Here is a 15830-nt window from a genome sequence, read left to right as displayed (position 1 = left end):
CATCCCATCCTCTCCTCCCTCCTCCCCTCCCCCAGGTTGGGACAGCAACTCTTCTGGCGGAGATCCAGACTCTCGTAGAGAGCCAGGCAGTGGAGTAAGTCCCAGCCTCCCTGCGAGGCTTTGGCTTTTACTCCAGGATTTTCACCATTCAGAAGAAGAACCAGGCGGGCCCGAGAGTTGTGCTGGACCTTTCCACCCTCAACCTCTCCTTTAGCTCTACAAAAATTCAAGATGGTTACGCCAGCTTTTATAGCGGAGACATTGTGCAAGGGGGACTGGATGTGCTCCCTGGATCTGAAGGACGCATACCTACATGGCCCGATTTGGCAGCCGCATCGTTGTTTCCTATGGTTCAGGATCATGGCTACCATTTTAAATGCAAGGTCCTTCCTTTTGGCCTCAACTCGGCCCTCGGAGTCTTTTCCAGGCTCATGAATACAGTGGCTGCCCTCCTCAGAGCGCAGGGCCTCCACATCTACCCATACCTCGATGACTGGCTCGTCAGGGCTACATCTCTGGAAGTGGTTCACCACTCTTCCCATGCCCTTATGAACACACTGCATGATCTGAGCTTCTCCCTCAATCTCAAGAAGTTGCAGCTGCTGCCACGCAAACTCTGACATTCTTGGGCCTCATCTGGGACACATGCTCTGAGAAGGTATTTCCATTGGAGGACAAGATCTTGGCCATTAAGAGGGCCACCGCCCACTTCCTCTCCAGAGGGGTGACCTCGGCTTGGTGGTACCAACATCTCGTGGGTCTCTTGGCGGCGGTCCTATTAGCTGTCCCATACACGAGACTGAGGATTATTCAGCTGCACTTCGCAGCCTCATGGAACCAGGAGCAGGGTTCTCAATCCAAGAAGATAAACGTTCCTCCATCTCTCCACCCGGACCCAACATGGTGGTCCAGGGACTGACACCTATGGACAGGCAAGCCCTTTCGACCGCCCACTCTGCAGGCCACCATCAACACAGACTCCTCGCTCGAGTGCTGGGTAGCCACCCTGGGCGATCTCTTGGTCCATGGCACCTGGACTCGACAGGAGCAGGAATTCCACGTCAATTGGTTAGAGCTGAACGCCATCTGGCTAGCGCTCAGAGCATTCCCACCACTTCTCAGGGGCAAGGTTGTCCTCATCCAGACCGACAACCTGACCAGCATGTACTATGTCAACAAGCAGGGAGGCACCAGATCCCCTCCTCTGTGCAGACTGGCAATCAGCATGTGGGAGTGGGCCCTGGAAAACGACATATACCCTCACAGCAGTCCACCTCCTGGGGGAAGCCAACCTGGAGGCAGACAGGCTCAGCAGGTTGGGAGCGGACAATTACGAGAGGCAGCTAAAATACCTTGTTGTTCAGGAGATCTTCAACAGGTGGGGTCATCACCAGGTGGATCTCTTTGCCACCTGGCACAACAAGAAGTGCCCTCAGCTCAGCTCCTGGCAGGGGCAGGGCTCTGGCTCCTTGGGCGACGCATTTCGGCTTGAGTGGAATGGCATGAGGGTTTACGCCTTCCCGCCGCTTCAGAGTGATTTGCAAGATTAAGGAGTCTTGCCAACTCAACATCATTCTAATAGCTCCATGGTGGCCGGCCAGGCCATGGTTTTCGGAGCTGCTCACCCTCTCAGAGGTGCCTTCAATTCACCTCCTGACGGGCACAGCACATCTTCTGGCACAACAGGGGGGCAGGGTCATCCACCCCACCCCACAGAAACTATCCCTCACAGCGTGGTACCTGAGCAGGTAACACTGCAGCACCTCAGCCTCTCACAGGCTAATCTGGAAATCATACTACCACTAATCATGGAAGGCACACTACCAGCTGCACCTCCTCAGAGGTATTCTTCCCTTCCTCTCCTTCCCCCAGAAGCTCACTGTCTCCCGAGCCCTGGTTCTCTCGAAGCTGGACTACTGTAACAGCCTCTATCTTAATCAGCCTGCCTCCACTCTCCGCCCCCTGCAACTCATCCAGAACAGAACTGCGAGACTTGTCCTTGGCCTCAAGCCCAGGGACCGTATCTCTCCAGGACTGAAATCTCTACACTGGCTCCCAGTGGCTGCGAGGATTAAGTTCAAAACCCTCTGCATTGTCCACAAGGCCTTCTGGGGCCTGAGGCCTAAATACCTTCAACTCTCTCTTCCTAAATATCTTCCTTCCCAAGCCATTCGCTCTTCCATCTCCAACTCCCTCAGGGTCAGCCGCTTCTCGAAGCAACAAGTTGGGGGTCGATCACTCACCGTGGCAGGAGCCTCCCTCTGGAACAGCCTTCCTGCCTCACTGAAACTTGAGGAGAACCATCTCCGGTTCCGGAAGCACCTCAAAACCTTCCTCTTTGCTTCTGCTTTCTCTCTCCCTCTCCCCTGCTAAAGTCTCGACTGAATCTGCACCGAATCTGCAACTGGGCCACTCTCACCAACCTCAGTCCTGGTCCCAGCCACTCTCCTCTTGCACTGCCTCCCTGGCAACCGCTGCACTGAGGGACTGTCTCTGTATCCCTACAGCCCCCCTTTCCCAGCACTTGTCTGCACTTACCTTGCACTTGCCACCAGCTGGCCCTATTTATTATTCTACTTACTTGTACTGCACTTCCCCCCTCCCCTTCCCCTTGCACTTTTCCCTTCCCCCTACCCCTGCACTTGCGCGGTCTGAATGACACCTGGCCTAGTAGGATCGTTGTCCGTCTTCCCCTTGTTCCCCCCTCCCTGCCTCGTCGCGCCTTGAAACACTTGTGTATAGGCGCATTACAAATGCCATATCATATCATATCATATATATATCATACAGGGCGCAAGGAGCAAGGCTACCCGGGCCCAATATAAGAGTAAATGGACCAGATTCAGCCACTGGGCATACTCCAAGGAAATTGCCCCCCTGGCATGTTCTTTGGACGACTTGCTCTCCTTCTCGGTGCATCTCGCCCACTCTGGTGTGCAGGTGGTCACCTGCCGTACATACCTCGCATCCATAGGGGCTTACAGGAACTCAGAGGAGGGGGATCTTCTCCTCCTCCAATCCTATCGGCAAGAAACATCTGACGGGGCTCACAAGGCTCTACCCGCCTGTCAAGAAGCTGCACCCTGTGTGGGACTTCAACATAGTCTTGGGCACTCTGGCGCACAAACCATTTGAGCCAATGGCATCCGTGGACATCAGGCTGGTCACCAACAAGACAGCCTTGCTAGTCGGCCTCACTTCGGCTCGTAGAGTCGGTGAAATACAGGCGCTGGCCGCCTCGTAGCCATATACCACATTTCACAGGGACAAAGTAGTCCTGCGGACACACCTGGCATTTCTGCCCAAGGTGCCGTCTGCTTTCCACTTGAACGAGGAAATTGTCCTTCCTACGTTCTTTCCAATCCCAAGGATGAAGCACAGAGGGTGCTGCACTGCCTGGATGCCAGGCGTGCGCTGAAATTTTAATTGGACAGGACATGGGGCTTACGCAAATCGGACGCCCTGTTTGTCACGTTCGGAGGCTCAAGACCAGGCTGCCAGACCTCCATATCCCACTGGATGGCCTTGGCCATCAAAGATGCGTAAGAGGGCCAGCACAAGCCGCTCCTGGCCAACATGCTTGCCCACGCAGTCAGGGCCAAGGCAACGGCCATCGCATTCCAGCACCATGTCCCTTGGCAAGTCATAAGCAGGGCGGTCACTTGGGCCACTCCCTCGGCTTTCTGCAAGCATTACTGTTTGGATGCCGGCTCTAGATCAGACAGGCGGTTCTCAGGAACCTATTTGCTTAAGGAGGGTCTCCTCTCCACCCTATGGTTTCATTCAGTTGTAATCGTCCATGCAGTATGGAGGAAAGGGGACAGGACTTAAGAGTGATTAGAAGTTACTCACCGTACTGACTAACATCCCATTCCTCCATACATCCCACCATTCTCCCCCCTAATAATACTGGTGTCATTAGGCAATGTTAAATCTATTGCCGACACGTCAATGGGGACTGAGGTGTGGCGCCGTAGGGCAGTCAGGGCAGCGCATGCTCCCAGGGCTGCACCCCCGCGCGCCTCTAAATTTAAAGGGGAAGAAGGTATTTTCTGGTTAAAAAAGGTCTGTCTCCCGTCCCTTCAAAGGGACGCCCATGCAGTATGGAGGAAAGGGGACTACTTATAATTTTTTACACTGTTACCCCACGAAGCTTGCATCACCTTTAAGACATCCTGCATCACCTACAAAGCTCCAATGTGTAAGACTCTGCCATATTGAAAGTGTCACCATCTCAGAAGATCAGTGCAACACCAGGAGCCAAAATATTGTCAGTCTGGAATCCAAAAAGTGCTATAAGACCGGAAAACAAGCATTCTCCTGCTATGCTCCCACGCAGATTTTCTGCTACCATCGCGCGTGCTCTCTCCCTCCCGTGATTTTGGAATGATCTGAAGACCCTGGTCTTCAAGGAACACTTCACTGACAAATGAGGACCATAGACGGACAAGCGATCCTTCCCTCCCCCAACCCTGCCTCTAGGTCCCACCCCCTTTTGTTATGCTGCACTCTGTTGCTTTCGATTTTAGGCTTGCGCTACAAAAACCTCATTCATACGTACACATATTCTATTTAGTAATAATCCATTAAAAAATTACTTTCATTTATAATGAAGAGGAAAAGATTACACATTTTACAACAAATCTTATGGAAACGTGAAATATCTTTTTACAACAAAGTAAAAGTGATTTGAATTTATTTGACTTTCTTAAAATGGTGGGGGGGGACATTTCTTTCAATATGATATGTTTTCAAAATGTTATTAGTTAATGATGTACTCCTAGGGGGGGGAGCTGGACTCCTTGTTGCAGCAGCTGAAATCTGCACTCCTTCATTTGGCATTGATATATCCCTATTTTTGGAGGAATGCTTTCAAAATGGGGGCAAAAGTCCCTATTTTCTCGACCACCCAGCCGCCTTGCATGCTCAATCCATGCTGTTAATGGCCAGAAGTATTTTCATATATTTTGATGTTTATTTTCACCGCAAAGTTGTCATCTGAATGTTTCCTTAATCTGTAAGGTTCGATTTTTTTTTATTTTTTTTATTTTTTTATTTTTTTTTAAACAAAATCTGTTGTGGAAAAAAGAGCTCTCCTTTTGATTGTCTGTTACTTTTCCCTGCTAACTATAGATAAAACGGAAGATGATGCCGATCGGGAAGCACAGCTCCTTGAGATGAGGCTGACACTGACTGAGGAGCGGAATGCTGTCCTTGTACCTTCTGCCGGCAGCGGCATTCCTGGTGCACCAGCAGAGTGGTAGGTTCTCCGTGAGGTGGTTCTCAAGCCATTGGATGTCCTATAGGGAATCGCACACCTCTTATTAAAATTCTTCACTCCCCATCACGCCTGCTTGGTGTTGGGAAAGATTTCTCTTTACTGCAACTTTCCTTCCATTTTTATGGACCCCCAAACGTTTTGCTGTTATTTTTTATCCTGATGTGTACTTTTTACAGTGCAGTGTAGCCTTAAGCTTCACTACACTGTCTTTTGCTCATCTGTTATGGGTTAACTGACATGTCCTTCAGGCTATCAGTACTGGGAAACATTGTTTCCTTTAGTCTTGTGACTTTGTTAATACTTTTAGTAACTTGTTGTCACGTGTGATAACTTATCATTGTACAAGGCATCTTACAATGCAGTACAATGGGGTCTTTTTGCCCTAGACTAAAACTCAAAGGCTTTTTGGTTACTCTATGTGTGCTAAATGGACAAGCTGGTGGTAGCAGGGACTTTTTCCCCCTTTTTTGTGGTGCTTTTTGTTTTAGCCTTACCACGTTTATCGTTTGGCTACTAAGTGCAGATAGTGTCCAAACATAGCCGCATGGTTGTTCGCTTGTCCTTTGACCATCTTGTTCTTTAGCCTTCTTCCTGGCCTGTGAGGCCAGGAAATCCTTATATGGACTTCCTCCAGTGCCTGGGAAAGCAGAAGATTTTGACGGGCTACTGGAGGGCTTTGTGTGTTTGCTGGCAGGATGTGGACTGGGAACATCCATTCCTGATGTCTGCTTGTTACTCTGTGTAGAAGAGCCTTCGGAAGTGTCCCGGGACTGTCCTGTGGCTGACAAGCTCTACGTTTGGGCTACCGTGCTGTCGCTACTCCGAGTGAAGGCCTGGAACTCTGAGGGAATCCTCAGCCTATCCTACAAGACTTAACTCCGCAGAATTTAGGAGTCCTAGTGTCAAGAGGACCCGAGATATGAGGGAAAGTCTGACTGCGACAAGTGAGGCCCTTTGCATCGGCGTGCTGTGGTGACCACTGTCCGAAACCGCTTAACTGCGTCAAGTCCAGTCCTGAAAGGGGACCTGCATCGTTTTTTTTGGCATGCTTCATCCGAGAGTCCTTGCACCAGCGAAAGACACCGACTGGAGATCCACTCGAACCTGCAACCCCTGCGAATTGAGGACTGAGGTTGACAGTGGGAAAAGCAACCTCTGACCCTCTTCCATTGACCTGCTAAATCCTTGGAAGAATCAGACTACGGGAGTAAGTTACAGTGCCCCTGCCCCTAAACTACCTTTAAACGTTTTCCTAACTTTTACAAAACTTTTACTATACTTTGGTTTTACCATAGCTTGCTGGCCCAAGCATTCCAAAAGTTGGGGACACTTCTATTAATTAGAATACACTGTCCTCTAACCCTTGGAACTGTTCACTGGACCCCAAATACCATACCTTCATTATTTCCTGCTTCACAAACCGTGTCGGAACTTTCCTGAACTTTTGGGCATAAGGCCCCAGACAACTTAAGGAAGGACTTGTGACGTTAAGGTTAATTCTCTGTGGACCTGCAGTACATAAAACTAATCTGCACTTTCTTTTACAGGAGTTTGATGTGTGTTATGCCCTAGTCTCCTGGCTGTATATATGTAATCTATTATTAGTGTTGTGTGATATTTCTACCTGTTAGTAGTCATGTTTCATAGTGATATTGGCCATAAATAAACAACTGTTTATTTATTTTTGCATTTATATAGCGCACATGCAGCCCAAAGGCATTGCGGCACTGTTACTTGTGGCAGTCTTAGTTACAAAAAGTTACAAACATGTAATGAAAACCTAGCAGGAGTACAGTTACAAGGTTTGGGGTAAATTATCTTTACATTATATACGCATAGAGATACAGATATTAGCCAGAACATGAGAATGAGTAGAGTCTTGGATGATTTTTAGTTGAAGAGCATAGTTTTCAACGACTTACGGAATGCTAGTTGAGAGACTTCTGCTCTCAAGGGTGGTGGTAAGGCATTCCATTGCAGCGCTGCTAGGTACAGGAAGCTGATCCCGCCAGCTCTGGCTCTCTTGACTCTAGGGATTGTGAGCATGTTTGCATAAGGAGTTCTGGTCGGTCTGGTGGATCTAGTGGGGTGGATTCTCTGAGAGGTAGGGTGGAGCAGTGAGGTGGATGCACTTGTGGGTAAGGGCAAGTGCTTTAAAGAGTGCTTTATGTATTTTCATACATACTGTCTAAGTGTAATTTGCGATTCCCATTGTGTGTACTCATTGTGGACCCTATAAAAGCTCATCACCTCTTGAGACTTAGCCTAGACCCTTGTCACTGTTACCTTGAACTGGGTTGGCTACAGCTCCCCACAGTTGTGCCTGTCACAATATAGGTTGGCCTTCTAAACATCTGTACAGCAGGCAAGAGTAAAGAAAATCAGTCCTAACAGCGGGACCGCTACTAACTATCCAACTCATTGTAGTAGGAAACCAGGACCAAGCAGACATCAATGCAAAGAGAATTGGCAGCGCGTTTATACTTGATAGCAACCAGGCTCCTACACATTTAAACTAGCTTGTGTCAGAAGATGGAGCTCATGATACTGACAAAACACTTTGTGGCAGAAATTGAAATTGTTCTGTTTGTTTTATGTTATGTTACTTGGCATTTATATAGCGCTCTATATATCATTGGTATGACTTCAAAGCGCTGGTAGGTTGAACGCCCTTGGGAACCGTAGTTCTGGTCAGTAGAGGGGGATAGTGTTGTAGGGTGCGTGGGTGCACCCTATAAGTGTGCAGCTGGTGTAATTGCCAGGTGGTAGCTGCGTCCTAGCATTTAGGTGCGGTGCTGGAGCTGTCAGTTGGATGTGTGCAGTCTGGTGGGTAGACATCCAGACTGGACTGTGGCTGCGTTAGGCCTAAGGACGCATATGTGAGCAACTATGCCGGAATGTTCTCTGCTAGCCGCGTTTTATTAGGATGATGAGGTGTTGATGAGGTCGTATTCGTATGTGGACAGCTAGGCCGAATTAATCAGGGGTATAGCTGTGTTCTAGTTGAGTGATGGTGTATAATAGAGAGTAAGAGTAGTGATGTGATGTGATGGTTATCTTTAGAGTGCTCGAGACCAGGCACGTGAACAGGGTTGTGGGATCATAGGGACACACAGACACTTAGAGACAGGGGGCGATACAGATATATATAGGGATACAGATATATAGCATATATAAAGGTGGATACAGATATATAGCAACATCAAAGGAACATGGAGGCACGGTGCACAGGGATACACGAGTGGGGCGAATTCCATCTAATTCTGCTCATTCCATCTGCCCCACTTATTCCTTCCACTCTATCCATTCCATCCATTCCACCCACTCTACCTATTCCATCCATTCCATCTACTCTAACCATTCATCTATTCCATCCACTCTATCCATTCCATGTATTCCATCCATTCCCTCTATTTCATCCACTCTATCCATTTCATCTATTCCATCCACTCTATCCATTCTATTCACTCTATCCACTCCATCAATACGATCCATTCTATAGATTCCATCTATTCCATCCACTCTATCCATTCCATGTATTCCATCCATTCCCTCTATTTCATCCACTCTATCCATTTCATCTATTCCATCCACTCTATCCATTCTATTCACTCTATCCACTCCATCAATACCATCCTTTAAATCCATTCTATAGATTCCATCTATACCATCCACTCTATCCAATTCATCCATTCTATCCAATTCATCCATTCTATCAACTTCATCCATTCCACCTATTCCATCCATTCCACCTATTCCATCCATTCCACCTATTCCATCCATTCCACCTATTCCATCCACTCTATCATTCAAATGTTTGAGTTAATTTTGATAAAAAGGGTTATTTGATCAAAGCAAAATTTCCCTCGGGTGCAATTAGGTTTTAAAGCAGCTGCACTAGAGAAATAAGATGTTCATATGTATGAAAAATTGCATTATGGGTGATGTCCAATTGAAGGGTCAACTGGATCCCCCTTCTGCGTTTCTTTAGGCCACAGATGTGGTCACATTCTTAGCGTCTGTTAGAAAGATTTTCGAAGGGATTGTGTCCTCCGATGTATTCCTTATCTTTGATATCCATTCCAGCTTGCTGGCCTTAGAACATTTTTTCAGTAGAGTGCGCTGCGCGTCGACATCCCTCGAGTCAGTGTCCCTCGACTGCCTCCGTATCAGCGCCAACGTCATCATGAGTACAAATAGACTTGCGCAGCATCCGTTGCTCAGTTCCGTTTTTCCATGCTTCGTGGGCCTCGGAAATGTAACGCTTGGTTCCTTTCTTCAGAAAAACCTTCTCATTCTTCGAAGATTATTTCCATTATACAATGGCTTCTACATCTGAACCATCGACTACTCTGTCCGGTTTCAAGAAATGTTGTGTATGTGGGAACAAAATGTCTTTAACGGATCCTCACAGGATCTGTCTGTGGTGCCTGGGATCGGAGCAGCACTGTTCGGAATGTGAGGACTGCATGTCCTTGACGGCGAAAGCCTTGAAGGAGCGTAAAGGGGAAGTTAGAAAGAGGTAAGGGCTTTAAAACTTCTACTCCCTCGAAAGTTTCTTCGGCTGAGTTGAGACATTCGTCTCCTTGTCGAAAAAAGAAACATTCCAGTTCAAGATCTCGAAGCGGTTCAAATCAGTATTCGAGATCAAAACATTCTTAGAAGATGCGTCGTAGTTCTTCTCCTTCTCCTTCTTCTCCTTCTCCTTCTCCTTCTCCTTCTCCTTCTCCTTCTCCTTCTCCTTCTCCTTCTCCTTCTCCTTCTCCTTCTCCTTCTCCTTCTCCTTCTCCTTCTCCTTCTCCTTCTCCCTCTCCCCCCCCCCCCACAAAACACAGCTCTCCAGCTAAGTCGGAGGAATTCTGTAAAAAGATGCTTAGCGTCTTCGAGAAAGCGGCCTCGACCCCCTCAGAGGTGATACCCTGGGTGAAAGACCCAAAAAATCAAAATGCTGCGAGTCGTTGAACCCGGCGAGAGAAGGTACTCGAGCGTCATGAACTCTCGAGTAAAACCAATAAGACTGCGTCTTTGACGAAGGGCCCTTCGACGCATAAATCGATTTCAACAACGCCACTGTCGACCCCGATGAAGGAAAAACGTACAACGGTCACTACGTCACAGGCAGTTGAGGTGTTGAAAGCCCCGACCATGATGTCGAGGATACCATCGACCACCTCGACAACGCCGAGTAGGATTCCGATCCTCTCGAGTGCATCAAGGTCTTTTCAAACTTTTTCGACGCCTTTTTCAGGATTGTCGAAGCCTATGACTTCCACGTCGACAACCTCAACGTTTTCTCAGGCAGTGACAACGAATTTAGCTGCTCCTTCCCTAGAAATGGGTTTTAAACCATATCCTATGTCTGACTATTTTAGGGCCTTGTCCTCTATATATGAGGAAGGGGAGGATTCCGACAATGAGAGACCCTTTGGTCTGCAAAGGACTACAATACCCATGCTAGAGGAATTAATATCTGAGGAGAACAGGTTAAAAGATCTCGAAGAGTCTCTACATGAGGCAAGTGGTTTAGATACTTCTCCAGAAGTAGAGTTTGCTAAACCATATCCTGGAGAGCATGCTGAAACTCCTTTATAGGATTCTGATGGCCAGAATAATTGAATTTATGGGGTGGACTACACCTACACCTTCTTTTCAGCAGGATTACCTTACTGATATTTTAGATAAACGTCCTCAGGAGGATCCTGTTGTTCCTTTTCATAATGCTCTGCAAATAAAAATATCTGCTAATTGGGAAACTCCTGAAGTTATCCCTGCAGTAAATACAAAAAACGTTCTGCTAAATACGGAGTATCAGCTTCAGATCCTGAATATCTGAGTAAGCATCCAACTCCACAGAGTTTAGTTGTACAAGCAGCGACTTCATCTAACAGTAAGTCGGCATACCAGACTATTCCACAAGACAGAGATGATAAAAGATTTGAGGCCATGTCAAAAAAAGTATTTTCGGCATGTAGCATGGCGCTTAAGTCTATCAACGCCACTTGCACGCTAGCAAGATTCAGCCACACACTCTGGGAGTGTGCTTCATCTGCGGTTGACTGTCTCCCAGAAAGAGAAGAATGGGATGCATTCTTAAACATCGTCAGGGATGGAAAGGATGCACTGTGCGAGTCACTCCAAACAGGCATTGATTCTGCTGACAGCATCAGCCGGGCCATAGTGGCAAGTACCACAATCCGCAGATTTGCGTGGTTGCAGAAGTTTAGGTTTGCTCCAGATGTGCAAGCCAGACTTCTGAATATGCCCTTTGATGGCACTTCTCTATTTGGAAAGAAAGCTAATGACAGCCTGGAAAAATTGCAAACATCCAAAGCAGCAGCAAAATCCCTGGTTGCTGCAATCCGGCAAACTCCAAATCGTCCCACAGGTACATCCTGTAGGGTAGGTCCTTTCGCTTTTACTCTGCATTCGGAAGAGGCAGAGGACAGCCAGCTCAAAGGGGCCAGAGACGATTCACCCGTGGTGGATGGGTCAAAGGTACAAAAGCCACAGCAGCAGGTGCCACTTTACCCTCGGCATCTGCGTCAGCTGCTTCTAAACCCTTCTGAGGTCTCCCCTCACAAGACAACAGTAGGGGACAGGTTAACTCAACATCTGGCAGAATGGCAGGCTATTACGTCAGATGCTTGGGCATTGGAGACAGTTGCCCAAGGTTACTGCCTCACCTTCCTACACACTCCTCAGAGTCATCTACCTGGGAGCAACTCTTTGAAGCTTCCAGACCCGCTCCTTATGCAGGAGGTTTTAGACCTGCTAGAGATGGGTGCCATAGAACCAGTACCCGTAGCAGAGAGGAACAAGGGTTGGTATTCCCCCTACTTCCTAGTACCAAAGAAGGACGGAGGACTGAGACCCATCCTGGACTTGAGAGAATTGAACAAATTCCTCAGGAAAGACAAGTTCAAGATGGTAACCCTTTCTCAGATCCTTCAGGCCCTCCAACTTCAGGACTGGTTGGCATATCTAGACCTTCAGGATGCTTATTTCCATGTGCCAGTCCATCTCAAACACAGGAAATACCTGGGGTTCGCAAGTGGCAACACTCATTATCAGTTTTGAGTTCTGCCATTTGGGCTGACCTCTGCCCCGAGGGTTTTTACCAGCTAATGTCGGTGGTGGCTGCAAGTCTAAGGAGGGAAGGGATCCATGTCTACCCCTACCTGAACGACTGGTTGATCAGAGCGGTATCTTCGGAACAAGCTCAGATCCATCTAGATTATGTCTGCCACTTCCTTCACAAGCTGGGCTTCTCCCTCAACTTAAAGAAGTCACAGTTGATACCATCACAGAGACTCCAGTTTTTGGAGCAGTCCTGGACACTTCCCTGGGAAAAGCTTCACCACCAGAGGTGAGGGCTCAAGATATTCTACAGATGGTCACCAAGTTTCAAAAGGCCCAACGTCTACCAGCCTTCGACTTTTTGAGGTTGCTAGGCCTCATGGCATCCTGCATCTTCCTAGTGCCAGAGGCTCGCCTGAGAATGAGATCCCTCCAGTGGGCGCTAAGAACCCAGTGGTTGCAATTCTCAGGAAGAATGTCAGATCTCCTACGAGTCCTGGACAGAGTAGCTCGAGACCTTCAGTGGTGGGCCTGTCGGGAGAACATCTTAAAAGGAGAAGAGTTTTGGCAACCATGGCCGGAGATGACAGTAGTCACGGATGCCTTGCTCATGGGGTGGGGAGCTCATGGCAACGACTTGACCATCAGCGGTCATTGGTCTCTATTGGAGTCCAGACTGCACATCAACCTGTTGGAGTTGAGAGCAATCAGACTAGCGCTGAAAGCTTTTCTGCCATCAGTACAGGGAAAGAATGTCCTGATAATGACGGACAACACAGTGGTCATGCAGTACCTCAATAAAAGAGGGGGCGTAGGATCACTGCCACTGTGCAGCGAGGCAATGCAGCTCTGGTTTTGGGCAATTCAAGAAGGAATCTCTCTATCGGCAGTTCACCTAGCCGGAGAGAAGAACTTGACGGCGGACGCTCTGAGCAGGCAGAGCAGTCTCCCACGAGTGGGAGCTAGCTCAGGAAGTCCTTCAAGAGATATTCACCCTTTGGGGAACCCTCAAGTGGATCTGTTCACAACCAGCATCAACAGGAAGTGCGATCGTTTTGTTCAAGGGAATTTCCCCCCGAGAGGAGCTCTAGGGGACGCGTTTGTAGTGGACTGGGAGTTTCCACTTCTGTACGCGTTTCCTCGAGTCCCTGTCATTCCTCAAATGATCAGGAGGTTGAGAAGGTTCCGGAAAGCCATGATCCTAATTGCCCCGGATTAGGCCAGGAGAACGTGGTACCCGGATGTTCTAGACATGTCCATCTGTCCTCCGATTTGTCTTCGGCAAAGAGAGGATCTTCTCTCTTAGAAGGGAGGTCGGGTTCTCCATCCAGACATCAGAACCCTCAACCTTAACGCTTGGTTTCTGAAAGGTTGAGATACAAGGATTGGGATCTCCCGGATGACGTCATGGAGGTGTTGCTTTCAGCCAGCAACAAAGGCTTTATTCCGCTGTCGTTGGAACAAATTTTGCAGCTGGTGTAGGGAAAAGAACATTGAACCCTTTTCATGTAATACACCGATGGTGTTATCTATCTTGCTTTACTTAGCAAACTCAGGTCTCCAAATTGGTATGGTCAAGGGCTACCTCGCAGCGCTGTCTATGCTCAAGCGTACTGCTGAGGAGCCTTCATATTTCAAACTACCCGTAGTAATCCAATTTCTGAAAGGATTAACAAATGTCTATCCACCAAAACCTTTTCAGGTTCCTTTGTGGGACTTAAATCTAGTCTTAAAGTTTATGATGGGTACTCCTTTTGAACCACTTCATTCTTGTTCACTAAAGTTTCTCACTTTTAAAACAGTCTTTCTAGTGGCCTCCTCATTCAATCTTTCATAAAGACAAAGTTGTCTTACAAGTGAAGCTCAATTTTCTCCCAAAGGTTGTTTCTGGATTCCATATTACTCAGAAAATAACTTTACCTTTGTTCTATCCTCCTCCCCATCCAGGGAAAGAGGAAGAAAGATTACACAGGCTGCATCTAAGGCGTTCCTTGAGTTTTTATATTAGCAGACTTGCTAGGATAAGGCAAGCAGACCAATTGTTTGTAGGATATACAGGGCACAAATTAGGATTGCCAATCACAAAACAGACCATTTCAAGATGGATCATTTTAGCATGCTACAAATTGGCAGGAAAAGAACCCCCTCAACATCTTAGGGCTCATTCAACCAGGGTTATCGTAGCCTCTTCGGCTCTCCAGAGAGGGATCCCAATTAAAGATATATGTGCGGCTGCCACATGGTCGTCTGCACATACTTTTACCAAATTTTACAGCCTAGATTCCTCCTCTAGCCAGGAGACAAGGTTTGGGAAAGCTGTGTTGCATTCTGTACATCTTTAAAGGGAAATATTTCATCTTTACTCCCACCTCCTTTTTATACTACTGCTATGGGAGTCTATCAAAGATGAGGAATACGTCGGAGGACACAATCCTTTCGAAGAACAACTTACTTACCAAACTGGTAACGTTCTTTCGATGGGATGTTCCTCCAACATTCCTTATCGCCCCTCCCATCCATCCCCGCAGTAAAACTTCCCTTGTAGTTGTAGCTATGCTCCTTCAAGGTTACTATCCAATTAATGCACAGCAAATCTGAACTTCAAAACGGAACTGAGCAATGGACGCTGCGCGAGTCTATTTGTACTCATGATGACGTCCGCGCCGATACAGAAGCTGTCGAGGGACACCGACTCGAGGGAAGGAGATGCACAGCGCCCTCTACTGAAAAAAATTTCCGAGGCCAGCAAGCTGGAATGGATAATATCAAAGATAAGGAATACGTCGGAGGAACAGCCCATCGAAAGAATGTTACCAGTTTGGTAAGTAACTTCTTCTTTTTGCTACTTTCCTCCCATGTGCTTTTATTGGACACTTTTTCTTTTTGCTTTGTTTTGATGCATTGTGTTTTAATTTGCATTGCTTTAATTTCTTATGCTTTAGGACTCCGGTGCCAGGCATGGAAACCCATATCCCGGTTACATTCTTGGACCTAAATGGTAAGTTATTCGTATGCATTAGGTATCTCCCTATGACATTAAGAATCCAATAAACATAAAGTGCCTTAGACAAAGGATTCTGGTAAAGCATCAATCCATAATCAAACTACTAGTCCACTTTGACAGTCACATGAACACTTTCTCATAACCCGTACTGTGCACATAACTTGTGCTGTGCACACTCTTATTGTTTTTCATTCAAATACCAGTATGTGCCTAGTTACTATTATAGACTTCAAATACCACACACATTAAGATAACGCTCAGATTGTTCTTCACATGGATTCTACCTCTAGGAGCCATGCCTTGATACGATATGATAGTTTATTTATATAGCGCCTATACACAATGTGTTTCAAAGTGCTTCAAGGCAAGGGAGGGAACAGTGGAGAATACAATTACATTCTTACAGGCCATGAACAGTAAGGATGTGAAATTAACTATTGTACTAGGCCTGGCAACATTTCGGATAGT

The 15830-nt window shown here is 47.3% G+C and overlaps 1 protein-coding gene across 1 annotated transcript in view; it reads left to right on the top strand.

Annotated features, from left to right (window-relative positions):
• Window positions 1–15830, top strand: part of KIF13B (kinesin family member 13B) — a 1451009-nt gene that overhangs the window by 1047014 nt on the left and 388165 nt on the right. The window contains exons 28-29 of the mRNA XM_069605712.1: window positions 5134–5260; window positions 15301–15356. Of these exons, the coding sequence (XP_069461813.1) occupies window positions 5134–5260; window positions 15301–15356 (183 nt within the window). The remainder of the gene's footprint in view (window positions 1–5133; window positions 5261–15300; window positions 15357–15830) is intronic.

Source organism: Ambystoma mexicanum, chromosome 4p, assembly GCF_040938575.1.
Source record: "Ambystoma mexicanum isolate Mex_15411 chromosome 4p, UKY_AmexF1_1, whole genome shotgun sequence".
Taxonomy (NCBI): Eukaryota; Metazoa; Chordata; class Amphibia; order Caudata; family Ambystomatidae; genus Ambystoma; species Ambystoma mexicanum.
The sequence above is the reverse complement of the archived record's forward strand: the minus strand, read 5'-3'. Positions and strand labels throughout refer to the sequence as shown.